The 19646-nt window shown below is 39.2% G+C and overlaps 2 protein-coding genes across 2 annotated transcripts in view; one reads left to right on the top strand and one right to left on the bottom strand.

Annotated features, from left to right (window-relative positions):
* LOC133459793 (LHFPL tetraspan subfamily member 7 protein) overlaps positions 1-10708 on the top strand; it is a 141758-nt gene extending 131050 nt beyond the window's left edge. Inside the window, exon 3 of the mRNA XM_061740082.1 lies at positions 8972-10708. Within this exon, the coding sequence (XP_061596066.1) occupies positions 8972-9198 (227 nt within the window). The 3' untranslated portion in view covers positions 9199-10708. The remainder of the gene's footprint in view (positions 1-8971) is intronic.
* Positions 10709-11659: 951 nt separating this feature from the next.
* LOC133459346 (spermatogenesis-associated protein 22) lies at positions 11660-15143 on the bottom strand. Its single transcript, XM_061739235.1, has 7 exons — positions 15104-15143; positions 14087-14227; positions 13755-13935; positions 13103-13475; positions 12864-12987; positions 12681-12778; positions 11660-11851 (listed from the first exon to the last, which is right to left on the bottom strand). Exons 1-7 carry the CDS (start codon positions 15141-15143, stop codon positions 11660-11662), a joined length of 1149 nt encoding a protein of 382 aa, XP_061595219.1.
* Between the last annotated feature and the right edge of the window lie 4503 nt (positions 15144-19646).

Here is a 19646-nt window from a genome sequence, read left to right as displayed (position 1 = left end):
GCAAGTTAAAATCACCAAGATCCATTGAGACTAAAAAAGGACAATTGCATTCTTGTAGCCGTTTCCGATGGAGGGCTTGAACCACCTCTGGATCCCTCTGAATGAGCTGACTGAATGACTCAGTGATAAAGAGACCCATTAACAGGCTCTGATTGACCAGTACACAGGCGGGCGTGCACACTCTAAAGATAGCAGAAGCTTTTTTTATTGCCTCACTAATCTCTCTCAACTTCCTGTATTTTATTTCCTCGCTGGCTTTCTCTCTCTTTCTCTTTCTCTCTCTCTCCCTCTCTCTGTCTCTATGCAATCATTCCCTTTTATCTCTTTTTGTGCATCTCTCAAGGTCACCAGGTTTTTGCCTCCACTGACACTGGTCACCTATTTTTAGCAAAAAGGCTTTGCTCTTCTGTTTGACAAGTCGCTCACGCTTGGAGCCTGAGAAGTCATTTTCTCATAGCTTCAAACAGGTTTTTGCAGACGTTTGGAGCATGCAGCCTTTGTTCCTCCGCTTTGTTGTGACCAAAAATTGAGTGATGCGTAATTTTCCTGTTCTTTATTACTTATGTATTTTAGGAGTTTTACATGTTTAAGAATTTCTCTTTTTTTTTTAAGGTGCTCTGAATAAAGCTGAAGTCTAGCTAATAATGCCCTTTCAACTAAGTGGCATCGACTCAGTTTTTCTTGGAAGAAAAAAAAAAGAATTTAAGTTGTTTTCTTTCTTTCACTGCCCTTTTTTCTCTCTCTCTCACACACACGCACACACACGCACACACAATCTTTCTCTTCAAACACATTTATTAGGCAGTTAATACTTGCAGCTCCATTCATGATCACCTGCAGCCAAATGTTTTAAGATATGTTTGGTAGTTGGAGGATTGTCATTAGCATTATTTCCCAGAGGCATGCTGGGCTTAATTATCGACATGGCTGCATGCAGTCTAGAGCGTGGCTCATCACATCAAGACTGAGTCCCCGCTGTTTCTGCCTATGCTTCGCCAGGTCCCCAACGACTACCTGGAGGTACATTTCTGGCAAAGTTCAGCCTCCAACGACGCAGACCCTTTCATCTTTCACAACACAACTCTTCACTCCAAGCACACCAAGGGGTCAAAGCAGTGAAGAAAATGTATTACATTGTATTAAAATGTGTTAGAGGGGAGGACATGGCAGGCCATCTTTTGTTTTCTCTGCACATTGCTGTGTGTTATATCAGCTCCTTTTCTTCCAGAAGTGTTTTTAGTGATCTTCACTGAGATTACTGACTTCACATGCTCTGCTGTCGGTTGGCTTAAAGTATCCATAACATGCTAATATTGGTCTCTGGTACCTTTTTAGAGTGGCTTTGCACCCAACAAACATCCCAAAGCTTTTAAATATCTCTGAAAGACAAAGACTGAGAATCACAAGGATAAGCGCGTCTTAAACAGTGTTTCCTGATTGGCCGAATTCCTGGAGGCTTCCCAGTGGGCGGTGCTAACAGCTCATTAATGGGCACAGTTCCTGTTTATGGTTAGAAACACACATTTTTAACAAATCAACATGTTGTTGGACTGACTTGGGTCTCTAGCGTTATGTTGTTGATATGTCACTATTTTATACTGGAATGCTGATGATGCAAGGCTGAAATATCCCAAGGTGGCACAAACATCACTAAATGTAAAATGGCCAACCTATCAAGCAAAAAAAAAAAAAAGCAAGCAATAGTAGACAAAAATTGTAGCACGCCATTTCCAAAATGACCATCCAGTGTCAGTCGTAGAAAATCTCGGACTTTGTCTGTGAGGCTATAACTGAACATATATAAGCAGGCATTCAGCTTTATACTTAACATTTGGACCTCTGACATGATGCCTGACTGGAATCGGATTAGTACTCAGTAATGGCCCAGACTCAAAGCCCAAACAACAGAATTAGTGTACAAAAGGAAAAAAAAAAAAAGGTACTGAAACGTCTCCAGTTTGAGCCAGAATCCAACAGAATATAAACATAGACAGTACAACAAGCAAAGTTTACAGCAGGGCTATTCAGTAAATAATATGTTCATGTCATGAGTGTGATGTGACTTTACAGATTGTAGTGTCTCTAACTGTATATTTACGTTATCTGTACAAAGTACGTTAAAGTAAATTATTGTCAATATTGACGAGACTAAAATATTGACACGTAAAGTTAATTAACAAAGATTGTAGTGTTTCTGTCAAGAAAGTAAAATAAAACCATTCTTCACCTCTGGATAAAACATCAGCTGAAGCTGTTATCATGTTACTTTTGACTGTTGACATACTGTAGCTTCCACCCATCAAGGCTATCTTGTCTTTGTGAACGGTGAACCTGATTACATTTTTCTGTGAGATGCATTGACATGAATACATTTTTCTTGCTACCATAATACAGCATACAAAGGTGTGGAAGTGGTCGCTATTCTTACTGTGCCTACAATGTGTGCAATAACACCAAACGCACACTGACTGCCGACACAACACAGCTCTCCTTACTGCTTCCAGTTAGGACTCAATCTTCTAGGGTTGGATCAGCTCTGGCTTTCAGGTTCTGTCCTTCTGCGGATGTTGTGCTGATCTGGGCCCTTTTCATGAAATGGTGCCTCATGAAGTGTCACAAACAAACAAATGCATTCACCCCATTGTTAGTCCAGAAAAAGAAAATGTCATCCACTCAGCCATGGTCAGCCAACTTTCCAACCAAAACACAAAAATACATTTAGAAACATCTTGGTGACAAAAGCAAAATTCTTAAGACGCACCAAATACACTCGATCCTGGCTGCTGAGTCATAAATCACTGTTTAGGCTCTGCACTGCCTTTAGAACATGGCTAATATCATTTTCCTTTTTGATAGAGAGCTGAAGTTAGAAAGAAACGAAAACCCATTTTTAACACACCCAAAACTACTACAACAAGTTTTTATTTAATGTTTTGAGCCTCAGATCACATCTAAGATGATAATTTATTATAACACCATACTTATGTAACGACCAGCCAGAATAGGACCCTGAAACAACAGATGAGCTCCAGGAAGTTTTTAATTGGGGGGAGTATAACGCGACAGGAGGAGTTGAGAAGGATGACAGGTAACTCAACCAGGCAGATGTTCTGAAAGGGCGGGATGGACCGACAGAGCAGAATCAAACAGTGTGTAATTATCCAAGTTGCAACCCCCAGAGATAAAGAGGAGAGGATGGGTAATGTACACAAGACAAGGAAGGCCTGGATGGACGGTGAGCACAGTGAGCCGAGCAGCGGCAGGACAGGCATTCGAGACCACTGGAATCCTCTCAGAAAACAAAACAGAAAAAAGAAGGGGTTAATCTTCAAGAACATGTCTGATAAGGACTAGATTGGCCACAGGTACTGAACCTAGAATCACCTAGCGAAGGATGAAAGCTGAGCCCTATCAGCTGCAGGTACTCAGCCAAGATCACTGGACACGCCCATCCTCCCGGGACACAGCTGACACAAGGAGTAAAGGACAAAAACATAAACAAACAGAGACATGACAACTTAGGTCAGGAAAACACATGGCGTTAGAGAGAGAGAGCGAGAGAGAGAGAGACCCTTTGCCATTCTCCTGTAAGAAAAATGGAAATACTGCTGTGTGTGTTCAGGAAACAGGCAATTTCCTTGAAAAAGGCCACACTTGTGTACAGCTGTTTGTTAGGTGTTTATCCCTGTATCAAATGAATGCATGCATACACCGATTAACTTATCCATTTAGAAGCATATTTTCACGTGTAAACACTTTTCCAGAGACAGAAGTGTGCAGATACTCTGAGGGTGTGCGTATCTGGGTCACAGTCTGGGTTTACTGCCCCAGGCTGTTTCTGTAAATCAGCATCCAATTTACATCACCTCGCTTGATCACATCTTGGTTATTATTATCTACATGGGAAGAGACAGCCCACCTATTTTATTCCTGGGAGATTCTTGCTCATTTGAATAGAAAAATGAGAGACAATATAATAGAGAAAACGAAGTAGAGGAGGGAGCTGGAGAAGAGCTGTAGTCCTGATCTCTGACTTTGGACCTGCAACTGTTTTTTTTAAGCCTCATTCCTCGGATTTTTCCGCTCTGCGTTTCCTGCCGAACGACTCTGTCTCACAGCACAAACAAATAACCCCTGCGTTGACAAATCAAGATTTATTAATCTCATTTTGTCGTTGTTCTGAATTTGCCTGCAACACCTGAGCGAGGGTTGACGGAGGGAAGGATGAGTGTTTTTTCTTCGTTCTCCTTTGTGTAAATGCCTTTGCTAGTCAAGGTAATGTGACATCAAATAGGTTTGTGGCATGCAAGGCCACAGCCTAATGCGTACGCTCTTTAGTATGTCTTTGAAGCGAACGTCGCTCCAGATGATGTTCCTGTTTGGATGGCTGCCAGATAAGAAGTTTATTTTTGCAGTAAGAGGTGACACCGAGGATACACCCAACAGACAAAGGAAGCCTGTGGTTTTGCACATCTTCTTTTAACGCATGTATGTGTCTGACTGCTGTTTACTACGTATCGCCGCGCGGTGGCTTCTGACCCTCCATGCGTGTCTCTATGTATGTGGATGGTGGTAAATACACGTTTTTACCTGACTCTTTGCATAAAGAAGGAAACAGACGGATTAAGTAAGGTTTGAATAAGTGAGGGCTGCATCCTCGATAGAAATGTCACCATATTCCTATTGAGCTGAATTCAACAGTCTGCACCTGAGGCAACACTGAGTTTGATCCAAAGCAGAGGTCTAAACATTGCATGGGAAGGAGCTGCAAAGCTCATGCAGCTGAACTTTTATTTGTAGGATCTTGAGGGAGGCTAAAGGCTAGTAATTCTCAGCTAGATAGCTTTTTCTATGAAAGTCCAAGACAACAATATATTGGATTTCTGACATTTTTGACAATAGCTTTCAGATTTCTGCAGCTGCGCTCAGGCAGTCACTCGTAAGTAAGGCACATGAATGCTGCTCTGATTTTCTAGGTTTTTGTAATCAACTAAGCCAGTGATTTCTGTGTTAGAGGTCTGGGAAGAAAGTGACTCAGTGTCACGCTTGGATGCCAGGTTATCACACACCTTCCTGCCCCTCAATCCCGTTCAATCTTTTTCTCTCATTTTCACTGCTGTGAACCTGCTTCACCATGTCGGGGAGCAGCTTTCCATTTCTCGCTACGCCGCTGAGAAAAAAGATTCAGAGCTAATTTAGCTCATTTAATCGGTAAAAACGGCGCCGAGTCTTTGTAAGCCAGCTCTGTGCTTGCCGGACTGAATTATTTAATTTTGCTTCCCTCTTACACCGTCTTTGCCATTGATGCATCTATGAAAACCCATAATACCAGAAAAGTAGCAGGCACATTCATGGATTTGCTATTGATTGGGCTACGCTAGGGCATCCAGAGCCTTAAAGCTATAAACACATAAGAATATAAAATAAAAACAACAACAACAGAAACAGGCCGCAGCAGAGGAAAAGTGAAAACACAGGAAACCTGGTGCTCTCGGTTGCCCCTGGCTGCTTTAGCTTTGCAAATCGATATTTTACTCTCTGCTTGAAGTCTCCGCTCCCTTCAAAGCTAATAAGGTGCACATTCAAAGAAGTTGGCAGTCAAGTGAAATAGAGCAGGAGTAATAAAAGGATTTTAGATCAGGAAACGGTAAATGACATGAAGTACAAGATCCATTTGTATGTTTTTACTACAGTGAAATATTACAAAAGGTATTCAGGAATATGACAAAAAAAACAGCATCAGTGAGTATCTGGGAAGGTGTTTTGCCACCTTCCCTGTTAGTGAGCGTGCATCTCAAACAAGCGTTTCCCACCTCTGCCTCTTTGCGGACCATTTGCCAATAACAGTGAGACACATTATTGGCCGGCTAACTGGAGGCGATGCCTCATCATCTGCGCACCCGCTGTGATAGCCTACTCAGCGTTACTTATGTGATTGGGGCTGGCACACTCTTCCACACTTTTTCATTTTTATTCCCCTCTGTTGTCAAAGCTCAGGTCAGACTCGACTTTCCACCCTTTCTTCTTCTCTTACAAATGCAGACCACTGGCCGGGGGTTATGAGAGGGTGAACTCTCAGCTACTGAGGTCAGGTGGTAAATGATGGAAGAACTCATAGCTCTTCTACTTCTCTCCTTTTCACCACCTGGTAGTTTTCACTGTCCCTGTTCCGATGATAAATTGTGAATTGCTTGTTTGAATGTTTTGGCTCACAGCTTGAGTAAAGTGTTCTTCTCCTGGTGATTAACTCGGACTTTTCTCTCTTGTCCTGTGCATCCTGCGTTCATCATTCATTTGGCCGTGTTAAATGGGTGTCCTGGTGGTGCAAGCAATGAGCCTGTTCAGGCTTCAGTCTCCCTGCATGGCATCTGGGTGTCATGACACCCTCTTTCATCAGGCTGTCCATTCTTCCTAAGATTAGGCCACTGAGCCGTGTAAGAGCCTGTTGAAATTAAGCCTGTTCAGCCTGCGGTGACAACAGCGCTGCTTATTCTCACTTTCCCTGACCTTAATTGAAGGTTTGTCACCCAACACAGACCGCAGTGTTTTGTTTTATCCGTCCTGTGAAAGATACAATCAGGAACTTTTGAACAACAACCGACACCAAAGAGTGAGCACAATCCCTTGTTAAAAGTTGTTTTGTTTTTTAATATGGTGCCTACGTTACCCATCATGCAACTATTGCAACAATTGTTTGGTATTACTGAGTGAAATTGCACCTGGCAACAACTACTACTGTACATGGGCAGGGAACCAACTCAGATGTGTAGTGTTACAGTATTTTGTTCATTTGATGAACAATTTAAGTACAGTGAAGAGAAATGTGTAAAAATAAAACAGATATCTAACTTCTTTAAGCATCTCCTCTACTAGCACCTAAGTCAGGGTGGGCATGTAGCGCAGTCAGGCACATCTAATGAGACAAATATTTTATTGACATTAAAGCGTGACTTTAATAATTCATGGCACATGGAAATAAGATGGACTACCGTATATTAGAGTCTTTGCAGTCATTTGCAGTTCTGCTATCGCACACATTATTATCACAGTAGTGATACTTTTTTGATTAATTGTGGAGTCCTATATTCCACATAGATTTCTCTTGAGATGCAAAAGTGAAGCATAAGAAGATGCTGGTGAAGACTTTGAAGTGAAATAGAAGTTTAATTTTGTTTGATTTAGTTCCTTTCCATTTTAGATTTGAAGAATTTTATCTATTTGGAGTTTGCCTCTGATTTGGCTTTTAACATTTTTCTAGCCTTCACCTCTCGTTAAAGGTTTACAGAGATCCAAGCAGCCCAATCTGACTTATCTGATCAAGACAACCGCCCTGCACACTATCCTGACCTGATTGATAAAATCTAGCGCTGCTTTGCTTGTTAGTAGCCGCTGCTTTGATTTAATTTCCATATTGATTGTTCTGGGGTTAAGCTGTGCTGGCGATCCTACACTCATTCAAGTTTGTGTTGGAGAGAAATGACATACACAGAAAGCATAGTTTGATATGGATGGCCATTAAAGTGTCATTAGGTAGGGAGCTTTGAAGCGTTGGGGCCCTGCAGATACTACATGGGGGCTCACAGAGGCCACATTAACCAGGTTATACAAAGTTTAGCTCTTAAAAAGCGCCACAGACACACACTTCATCAGGCTAGACAAACTACTGTCATCAGATGACTGTTATTTTAAAAAAAAGAAGAAAGAAAACCTTTTCTCCGCGCTTCCTCACAGTTTTTTATTTTTTTATACCAGACATTCATTTTTAAAGCTCCCGTTTATACCTTGAGGATCACTGCAAGCCTTCCACCTCCACATCTTCGTCTACTACAACTGTTTACTGACCTCATGAACCACGTCTGTGATCTTCATGGAGTTATAGTGTTGTCACTCATTTATGAATGCCGTTTCCTCCGCAAACATGAAGTTGCTCTCTTAGAAAGGAGGAAAAGAGAAAGCATCTCCTAAAATCAATCAGGAGTGATAAAAGGCACGTTTGTTGTGATGTTTTAGAGTTACTCATTATCAAAAGGTCAAGTTTTGCTCGCAGCTCCTGCCAGACTAAAGCTGCAGTGACGCTGTAACTGAAACCCAGCGGCACTCAGAATGACTAAGAGCCGCTCTGATAGCTCGTAGCACAGTCGATAACTGCTTGGCAGCCTGTGGTGGGAGTCTTGGCTCGCTCTGTAGATCTGAGCTGGTGACTGGCAGCACGGGAGTAGGGGGATACTGTCTGAGAAAGCTGATCACCGCAAAAGTGCATGTGAAGCTGCGGGGTTAGGATGATGTTTTGAGAAATGAATTATTTTGGATCATCTGAGCTTATCTTGTTCATTAGATTACATACAATCCAATACAGAGCATTAAAATCTCTGTTCTTGCACAGATGGAACTCTAAAACTATCTATGATCCGGATTTATTTTTAAATACTCAATGCAACTCCAGGACAGACATGGGAAGTCCACCTGGATCTGCGTCAGCACTGATACAGAACCGAAATGAGATGCGTCTCTGACTACGTTAGCAGAGCGTCTACTGCCACCAAGAGGCTCTCAGTTGATGGCAGCTATTTGAGTACCAAACTTTCACTTCCATCAGATGATAATTAACAAAAAAACACGCAATTTTTCTCATTCTCATCAAGTCGTATCTTTCCGTACAAAAGGCTTCCATGATTTTTAGAGATCCATATTGGTCTCATAATAGTTTCATGACTTTTATTTCATTAGTAAAAGTAACATTTGGGAAAACTGCCCTTGAAAATCTGGTTGCAAATGTGAATACGAATGTGGATGGATTAATACTTACCTGTCTCCATGACTACGCAATATAGACATTTTAATGCCATAAGAATTTTACTTTTGACTTTATGACCTTATTTAAAGAATAAGAAAAAGAGTGTTTATTTGCATTAAACCTTCTTCCAGCATCTTATATGGGTTAGTTTATTATTTTATTCATCTTTGTTTGCAGTGTTCATCATGGCTACCGGACTGCTGGTCTACCCCTTCGGCCTTAACTCTTCGCTGGTCCGGTCCTTCTGCGGAGACTCTGACATCTTCTACGCCGGCGAGTGCCAGATCGGCTGGGGCTACATGCTGGCCATCGTCGGAGTCATGCTGACCGTCTTCTTGCCCTTTTTTGCCAAATATGCACCGAAGGAGCAGCTGTCCCCCACCCCTTTGCCCACTCTGTTATAGTTATGTCTTCTTTTTATTCCCCCTATTCCCCATTCTCCGGGACAGGCCTGATGTCCTTGGAAAGACATGCATCTCAGTCAAAAGAGCAATGCTACTGAGGAAGCTCCACTCAGTGATGACCAATGGCTGACACTGGAACAGCGAACAGTCTTCCTGCATCATGAATTCATTTGGAAAGAATGTGGGGTTGTTTTTTTTGTTACAATAATACAATAATGTGATTATTTTTTCGCAGTTTGACATTGGTCTTTTCTCCACGTCTGTTTTGAAGATGATGCAGTGAGAAGAAAAATTACACAGACATAAGAACTGGCTAAAAATGGACATTTCTGTTAAACTAGTCGACATATGTAACATTCCAAGAAGAGACTGGAATATTTCAGTGAGTCGAGTGGAAGCATGACCGTCGGAGGCACCGTGGATCCAGGTATCAGCTACTGTCTGGTCTTCAAGAAAACCAGACAAGAGAGGCAAAAGAAACAGGATTGAGGACTGTGGAAACGTGTGTAACTGACTCACGTGGGACCGCATTTACAGTACGACGAACTGTGCAGAGATCTCTGCGCGATCAGTGTGGTCCGGATTGAACAGTGGCGCATTGAACTTTCAAAGTAACACACTGATATAGGAATTGTGATGGAGGAAGGTTTGTTTTTCTTCAGGCTTCTTTTGCCCTCCAGACTTGTGACCTGGCTTTGAACCGATGGGAATCAAGCATTAAGCTTTCAAAGACACTGGTTTTACTAACTGTCACAAAAAGTGGACTACGGAATATCTGATATTTCAAGAGGACAAACTGAAAATCAGCCTCTTCTCTTACAAGGTGAATGATAGTAGTTATTCCAGGCAAGTGTCATTTTAAAATAGAAAATTAAAAAAAATAATAATAATAAAATAAAGTTGGGATCTGTTTGTTTACCCTTTCCCAAATTTGTTTGTGTAATGTACTTTGCTTGTTTTTTCTGTCTACAACACACAATACTAAACACTGTTATTCAGGAAAAAAAATGGTTGCAAAAGGCAGGGAGATGTAGGAATTTTGTCCAAAATGCATGATAAACTTGGGCTTTGCTAACAGTAAAACAGTTGCTCTAAATTCAAACGTGATCTGACCAACGTGTGCCTTTTTCAAAGTAACCAAGACGAGTGTTTAATACAGTTATCAGGTAAGCATTGTTTTCTGCAGACAAACTGAGGATGCCGCCGTGTGATGTGATGGGTTTTTTTTTGTCTTTTCTCCTATGTTTTTCCCTCCTGTTGGTAAAATGTTTCCTCTGTACTTGATGCAGTACGATCTCATTAACTTGAGATCTTCTGGAGGGGAAAAAAATAGCTACATCTTCAAACCTCTGGAGATAATAACAGTGGAAAAGAGTGTACATGTGTTCAATAATGCCCTGGGAGACTTTTGCTAATTATCCTAAAGAGGTGGAGCACTCCCTCTATTAAAAAGTTGTGACATGCAGTTAATGGGTTAATTGCTGGTATCTTTGCTTGATGTGTGGTGAAGGAAAAGGGAGCGGGTGGGGCGGGGTGGTCTTGTAAAATTATAAGCTGACCCTTGGTTGTTTTTTCATTTCTCTTTTCTAAGCGCTGGCACCGTTACCGTCATGTTCCAAGGACAAAATATCCTCAGCTAACTGTTCCTGTGCACTGCCAGTTTCATCCAGGTCCAAATTCATTATCTGGATGGAGTTCTGTTTGTATTTGTGTTGAATGGATTGAGGTCTATTGACAGATTTAACTTTACATAATCCTCAAATGTGGTTCCCATAGTTGGTTCCTGATAAAATACATTGATTCTATTGCCATATTTCAAGATGATCCAGAAGGGAAACGTTGGAATTGTATTGGACCTCATACTGTGCTTGGCTGTGCGGGAATGACTGGCCGTGATTGCACTGGACTTTATTCCTCGTTTGTTAAACTGTTGTATGTAAAGTCTCAGCACTGGTGAAACTGTTTTGGTAGAGTAGGATTTTTTTTTTCCATTGTGATGTTTGACTGTAAATAAACTAACTGTTCTTGATATCACGTTGTTCTTAACTGCCCCGTTTTTCGAAAATATATTTTCAGAAAATACTTGGTGTTTGCTTTATCTGAATTAACTTCTAAAAATGTTTGTTGTTCTGTGACCTTTCTTTGCAATAAAAATATTTCATGTCTTGTAAAAAGAGGCTTTCCTTTCCAGAAGGAATTTTGTTTATTTTTGTTCACACAAAAAAATGCAAGATCTCAGGAAAACATGCAGGAAACTTTCATTGTTACAATAAACATGCAGATGAAACCAGCGCCCTCTGTAGGTTCAAAAATAAAATGCAACAATAACTGCCTATTTTTTTAAACTCTATCTCAACCATAAAAGATTTGAATAAAGACCATTCATCTGAACTTCATATATCCCTTGAAACTAGTGCTTTCTTTTTATGGCTCATATACATCTGCTGATACCTGCACATGCTCAGACTTCACTGAGCGTCTTCACAAGTGCTCTCATTTCTGCATCACAAGCTTTGACGGCTTGCTGGGCATTCCTCAGCTCTGAGGGCAGGCCGGGCCTGACAGACACACAGATCAGGACGTCTCTGTCGCGGTCGTAGTTGCCTACGCAGCGATGGACCTGACCACGGATAAGACGAGGCAGTGCCTGCTCCTTTTAGACAGAAGACAGAAATGATGTCAGAAAGCTATGCTCTTTTATTTATCTGATATTCCTAAATCACCAATTCTGGCAGGTTTTTCAGTTTAGACACGCTGTTAAAGCCTTTTAAATACAAACTAAGGTTAATGATGATAATAATATGTTTATAAAGACTTTCTGAATATAAATATTTATATTAAAAGGCTTAATTTTTCTGTTATGTATATCACAGTCAAGTAGACCATAGATAGTGTATTGTACTCTTAAGTCTTGTTTTATCTAACTCAGCGGTCGGCAACCCAAAATGTTGAAAGAGCCATATTGGAGCAAAAACACAAAAAACAAATATGTCTGGAGCCGCAAAGAATGAAAAGTCTTGTATCAGCCTTAGAATGAAGGCAAATGGCGAAAGGAGAAATGTTGAGAAAAAAGTCAAAATGTCGAGAAAAAAGTGGAAATGTTGAGGAAAAAGTGGAAATGTTGAGGAAATAGTCAAAATGTCAAGAAAAAACTCGAAATGTCAAGAAAAAAGTGGAAATGTCGAGAAAAAAGTGGAAATGTTGAGAGAAATGTCGAAATGTCGAGAAAAAAGTCGAAATGTCGAGAAAAAAGTCAAAATTTCTAAATGTCGAGATCAAAAAGGAAAGGAAAAAGGAAGAAAAAAAGAGAAAAAAGGAAAAAAGAAGAAAAAAAGGAAAAAAAAAGGTCAAACATTTTTGAAAAAGCTCCAGGAGCCACTAGGGCAGCACTAAAGAGCCACATGCGGCTTTAGAGCCGCGGGTTGCCGACCCCTGATCTAACTGGACCTTAAGCAAGTCAAAGATTTTTCTTCAAAACTCACATTTTCATAAAAGACACATTGCACAACCTCCTTCCCGTTGCTCATGAGGAAGTTCTTGGCTCCAAAGCGCCCCAGTGTAACCGCAGAGTCCAAGGTAGCTGTGGGAGATTCACAGCCTGTCAGACTAATGGTGTTGAAAATACTTGAGAATCCACGAAAAACAGCAACTACCAAACTACTAACCAAAAATCTCAAATAAATACGACACTTTGTCTTTAAACTGGCTCCAGTGTCTCATTCCGTCAATGGTAGCAGTCAGGATTCTCAGCGAGTTCTCAACCACTGGTTTCTCTGGAAGGGTTTCACGCTGAACAACGCATGAGAAATGAGAGAAAAATAAATGATCATTGATAAAGACAAATACAAATTCTATGTTTCAAAAGACCTGTATATTATCAGATATTTAACATATAAAACGTTACCTGAGTTTTAGGTGGTTGAGCAGTTTGAGATTGATTTGAACTCTTCTTTTTCACAAACGATGAATTCTCCCCCTCAAAGCTGTTTGTAAATTTCCAGGAGTTGTTTGGTGACTTAAAAGTGTAGGCAGAGGACCTCTCGGGTGTTGTTTGGGTAGGAGGAACAGGTCTAGACTGCTGGGAATACTGGTTTACAGGGATGGGTGGCTTACGACTTGACTGCTGAGACATCTGAGAAAACCCTGTATGCGGTGCTGGCACACTTTTTGGACTCTCACCACCATGAACACCTTGGTATTGGCTCTGTTTTGAGTTAGCTTTGGAGCTGAATTGGAGCTGTTGTCTGACTGGGTTCCCAGATTGTCCCACCATGGAGCTGAAATGAAAAGAAATATCACCTCTTTTGTGTAAATAAAAGCCCCAGACAAACTAAGTCTGTATTTCTGTAAACATTTCTCCCTTTTTTTTACCAGTCTGAATGGATCAATAGAATTTAATTATTTTTAATTTTCAACATACAAAAAAGCAGAATAACTTACACCCTTTATGAGTCTGGAATTTCCATTTCATGTTTAAAACTTTTACTTGAGCTGCTGATGTAATGATAGAAGTTTCAGCATGCTATATAGTTTGTCAAACAGATATTGAAATATACCTTGTGGCTCCAGCTTTGTATGGATGTGGCATGCATGTGTATGATTTCTTTGCAGGGAAGGGTCCAGGAGCAGATTTGTTGCTGCCATACTGCTGGCGCGGAGCAGCCTGAGGAACGCTCCATTGATGGCTTTGTGGGGTACCAGAAGACTGTCCTGTAGCTGGGTGACCTCCATACACACCTGTTCATGCAAAATCATCTTACTTCCCAATGAGACCATTCATAACGAAAGTGTTCAATGTTTTACTTAGAATACACTTATTCTTCTCTTTATTTGTGGGTGTACTGCCACCTAGTGAGGGAAGTGTGGTAAAGGCTTTAAGAGTGAATACCAGAGGAGTTCTGAGGAGCAGCTGAGCTGGGGCTTTGAATGTATTCACTGTGGGAGAAGAAGTTGTTCTCACAGGGAGCAGAGGTCAGAGGAACTCTGTTTCTCTTCCTCTGGTTGAAGAGCAGTACAGGGAGTTGGCCTGCTGGGGGAAAAAAATGGCACAAAATAGCACACTTCTTCAGACACACCACAGATTTTCTTTCCAGGTACAAACTTCTTCCTTGAATTTGATACCAAACCTAAAAAATATAGAAATGTACTTAAACTTGAAATATACATTTCAAGCACTAAAGGCTCACAACTAGCTGGAAGCAACGCAGCCAATAATATTACTGTAAAGGCTTGCAGTTTGGTCAAGTTCCAATTTATTTATATTGAACATTTTAAAACAACAAGGTTGACCGAAGTACTTTAAATCAGAGGGAAAAAGAGTGTTAATCTGTTGTCCAACTTAAGAGAGTTGTCAAGTGAGTGACTACATGAGGCCAAAGGGCCAAGAAAGTCAGCCAAACCACATCTGATTTACCAAACTAGATGACCTCCATCTTCTTTTCATTAAGGTTCAGAAAGTGAAGTTTCATCAAAGTTTTTAGGTCTTTCAGACAGTCTAACAAAGGCCATAGTGAAGTGTTGCTGTCTGATCCAATGGGCATATAAACCTGGATATAATCAGCAAAACAATGAAAAGCTATGTTATGCTTTCTAAGTATAGACTCCAAAGGCAACTCACATACAAATATATATATATATATATATATATATATATATATATATATATATATATATATATATATATATATATATATATATATATATATATATATATATATATATATATATATAGCTGACATTGAATCACAGCTATTTCTGTGCCATGATGTGATTTAAAACCAGTCTGAAACCTTTCACAAATGTCATTATTGTGCAAGTTTATGCAGTTTGAGAAACATTGTTCTAAATTGTGTTTTTTTACATTATTTCCCCATTTCTTTTCATTAATGTATTAATTGTTACTAACCTGCTGCTGCTCTGTGTGGCTCCTGTTGCTTTCTCTGCATGTTTAATCACTAAGAATACAGTTTATTTAGATAACATTGAAGTACACAAAAATTAAATCTTTTTTAAAGGTGTTTAAAGGGCGTCAACGTCTTTGTTGTGTTGGTTTTTACCGATTTAACAAATTAGCTGTATAAATTAGCCTCGCTTAACAGTGAATATAGTTGATAAAAAATTACGTTTCAAAACTCTTGAACTATTAGTCGACAGGCTTTATAGTTTTTTTTTATGAACAATATACATTCATTTTGTGAACAATTTTAAGAGTTTCTATATATTTCGCCCAATTTAACGGAATAAATAAACGACTTACGCACAAATGTACATTGATAATAATGTTGCCTTCAAGTTACCAAAGCAAGATCGGATATTCTAACTTCGCTGCAGGAATTTAAATGGGTTTAACATTTAGTTGAAAAAAGTAAACGGACTGTTTAAAAAAATGGCAGAACATGTTTTTTGGAAGGGTCTGCCTGCAACTTTTAGATCCATTGAGTCTGTGAGCTCTTCTAAAAGCCAACTAAAAACCTACCATTTTAAACAGGCTTTTATGTAAACTGCAATGTTTTAAGTTATTTTAGTTTTTTTTTCTTTTCTATCATGTACTCTATGTATTTCATTGCTCTAAACTGTTTTTATTCTGTAAAGCACTTTGTGACAAATGTCTGTAAAAAGTGCTATAGCCTATAAATAAACTTTGCTTAGCCTACTTACTTATAATTTGTCAAATGAAAAATTATCTATTTCGGTAAATGTTTTCTATTGAATGTAGAACACTTTTCACGGTTTAAAATACATGTGTGTAACAATGGTTGATTTGACCGATAATTAATCATTAATAATTCCCCCAAATTATTCATGCTTAATTTAAAGTACGACAGTTCTCCTCAGGTGGAACTTTAGTTTCCGAGTTTGTGTTTTTGTACAGTCTATTTGGAGGGGGGGCAACGCCCCTATAAAAGGCTCTCCCGCCTAAACTTTCCCTCTTTGTTCTGTGACGTCTTCGGGGAAAGGCAGCGAAAATTTGATAATTGAACGGCTTGAGTCAACGCAGACGCTAACCAGCACTGGTTACATGTGCAAAGACCATGGACTGTAAATATTACTGAAAAAACTATCTGTGATTTCACTCTTATATTATTTTTTCAAGCGGCTTTCCCATAGACTATGCAACAATGGATGAAGCGTTTGGTCACGTGACCTATTGGTTTCTGCCAACTGTCAGTCACTGACATTAGGAATAAAGTTAATGCTTTATATAAACTTTAGATACGTGGTGCAAAAAAATGTACCCCACTCAAAGTTGTCATGGGTGTGAACTCAATTGACTGAGAACTACAATGAATCTTAGTCCTGCATGAACCTCAACCTGGAAGTTAGATTGTTGCTGCTTGGGTTTTCCGTCTGTCCTGCTCCATATTGCAAATGAATGATCAAAAAGGCCAGAGAAACTGGCTGGAACCCTCGACCATCTGTGTCAATCAAAGTTAGCTGTGGATATCAGCTCCGTCAGCCAATCCATGCCAGAGGTGCAGCAGAGCTGGCAGCAAACGTTTGCAGCTGCATATACTGTTTCAGATGTGGCAAAATCATGGCGACCATGGCAAAATCAGAATAAAATGCTATAATTAGCAGACCCTAGGTTACTACAAGCTCCGATTGCTTCACTAAGCTTTGTAGCATGACAGTGACTGATGAGATAGTAATATTGGCTGAGAAGACTGCCATACAGGAATGATAAAATCTTTGGCATGAGCTGCAGTTTTTCCCTCAATGATTTTGGATGTGATAAGGAAGATTTAAAAAACATATATTTCAAATTTGACAGAGAATTCAAGTAGCAAAGGTAAAACATGAAGAAATGTGATCTGTCTTGTTACTCTGGCCACAGTGTTTACAGTTTACTGAAAGATGACAAGTTTATCCAATCATATGGTCACCTTGCAAAAATAGTATTGCACTCTTGAAGCCACATTGGGTCTTTTAAAGTTAAATTACCTCCGTTTTGCTTGGGTTCAAATGCAGAAAATGACTGATCACATGGTTCTTTATGTTTCTAAGATACCCCTACAAAACCTCAGATGAGAAAATTCAGTTTTCATAGACAAATACAGCTGGGTTGCATCAGCACAACATTGAAAATGCATGTTGATAACAAACCCAAAGAAGCAAATATAAACAGGAATAAACCCTGTGGAACTCCTGTATATGTCCAGGAAGTATTATTCTCAAGTTAAAACTGGAGTCTAGCACATAAATGCGACATAGAAAGATCTCAACATTGTGTATTAAGATGCTTTAATCAGTGGTGGTAAATGTAACACTGAGATCTAAGAGCACCAGCACAGGACTCCTTTCTATGTGTTGACAGTGCCATTCAATATAGGGACAATTGTAAAATGAGACACAATAACACACTATACATTAAAAAATGTGTATTCAAATCAGTTGGAGGAAAAATAAGGAAATTAAATAGTTCTACAAAGTAATAGTTAAATAATGCACAAGGCAATGTTGGATGATAGATGAACCAAGGATTTAAAGAACTAAAATGTATATCAGCATTTATGTACACTGTTTGATTTCTTTAAAACCTTTTACTGTTCTCTTAAGCTGGAAATTAGAAAGTTAGAGTAAAAATATAACCTACAGAGACTGACATTATTCAGTCCTGGTTACAGGTATCTGTGATTCCTACTCCCTTGGCCTGCTGACAGAGAACAGCTCCAATAACCTATCTGCACATCAATTATTATTAAACTTAAATTTATTCTAAATATCTGCGGGCCAGTAAATGACTTGTATATGCTTATATTTGCAGTCACTGGACTCATCCAGTAATGCAACACTCACATGTTGATCTATCTCAGTAAAGTGAGTGATGTGATGTTAGAGGGGCTGTTGAAAAGTGTAGGCAGAACAAACACAATTCTGGAAATCTTTGGCAGACTGAGCCTATGTAATACAAAAGTAAGGCAAAGGTGACTATAGTATGGGACTGACTCCTGTTCTGTGCAGAACCTGAGGCTGTGTAAGCACCAGTAGTCCAGTTTGTAGGTTACTTACTTGTCTTGTTTGCGTAGGAAGGTCCTGCCCCTATCAATTATGTTCATGTGTTTGTGAATCCGTACAAACTGGAGCATTAATTAATTTTCAATTCAGAATAGCTTCATCCATTCTTTGAGTCTGAGTAACTATAGATCACCTGTTCTGTTAAACCCTTTCAAGAGTGAATTCAAATTAACTTTCAATGAATGAATTAAGGATTTGAAGGTTCATTTTAGAAAACTTAACAGTACTTTTATGGGAGTTTATATGACGTATTACAGTTTAGACTCTGGAGTTCTGCAGCTGATGTGTGAAGGAAGATACGTCATAAAATGAAGAAGATCATGGACACCTCTGAGCATCGTCTTCACAAGACTGATTAAGGAACCAGTTCTTCAGGCAGAGGCTGAAGCTGCAACACAGACCGCTACAGGAGATCCTTCCTGCCCACAGCAATAAACCTCTGCAGTTACTTTCTGAAGAGATACTTAAATATGACTACTGTGACAATAATTTCCCTTCCGGGATACATTGGGTACTTTTAATTTGAACTGAAATTATGCTGTCTGCTCTATGAGATTGCACCATAATAAAGTGTTTTTGAAGGTAATTTAAGAAACAATAAACATTACTGCTACCTACATCTCACTGCATCACTTTATAAGCTCTTTGATGAACTCCTTCTAGCTGCCGGAATATTGCATACTGCAAAACTGGATCAAAATGCTTCCACCTAGTGTCACCCTTTGGTACAGGGAGATTTTTAACACCCTCCCTCATGAGAGGTTACAAGCCGCTGTAATGGGCTAGCCTGGGACAAGCTATTTTTAAAAGTTTGGACACCTTTCCTAGATAATATACCTGCAGATCTGGAAAAATCTGCTGTTGATGGGCAGACAGTTTTTCTGAATGGAATTAGGCCTCCCCCTTGCAAGAGACACAAGGTTGCTGATGACTGGTTTCCCTCAACTCATAATTACATACATTACACGACTGAAGGGTTTGATGGGTTGGGTTGGGGAGGTGTATCTTTTATTGTCTATATTTAAAAACAATAAAATGTGTTAAAAAAAAACCAACAACATTACTGCTGGTTTTTGCTTTTCAGTTCTGATAGTGGCTTTAGACTTGGACAAATCCTTCCCTTCTATCATCCCCCTATTGTGAAAAGGCCTTTCATTTATTTGAAATAACTCATATTGAATAATCTGTCTTATATATATATATATATATATATATATATATATATATATATATATATATATATATATATATATATATATATATATATATACATTTCTTAAGTTTCAGTATAATAATTTGATTTGATGTGAAATAGGGTATACTGAGTGTGTATGTATATCAAAATACACTGAAACTTAAGAAACTTAAGAAATATATATATATATATATATATATATATATATATATATATATATATATATATATACATTTCT

The sequence above is a fragment of the Cololabis saira genome, chromosome 14, assembly GCF_033807715.1.
Source record: "Cololabis saira isolate AMF1-May2022 chromosome 14, fColSai1.1, whole genome shotgun sequence".
Lineage (NCBI taxonomy): Eukaryota > Metazoa > Chordata > Actinopteri > Beloniformes > Belonidae > Cololabis > Cololabis saira.
Note: the sequence above shows the minus strand (reverse complement) of the source record. Positions and strands in the feature narration are given on the sequence as shown.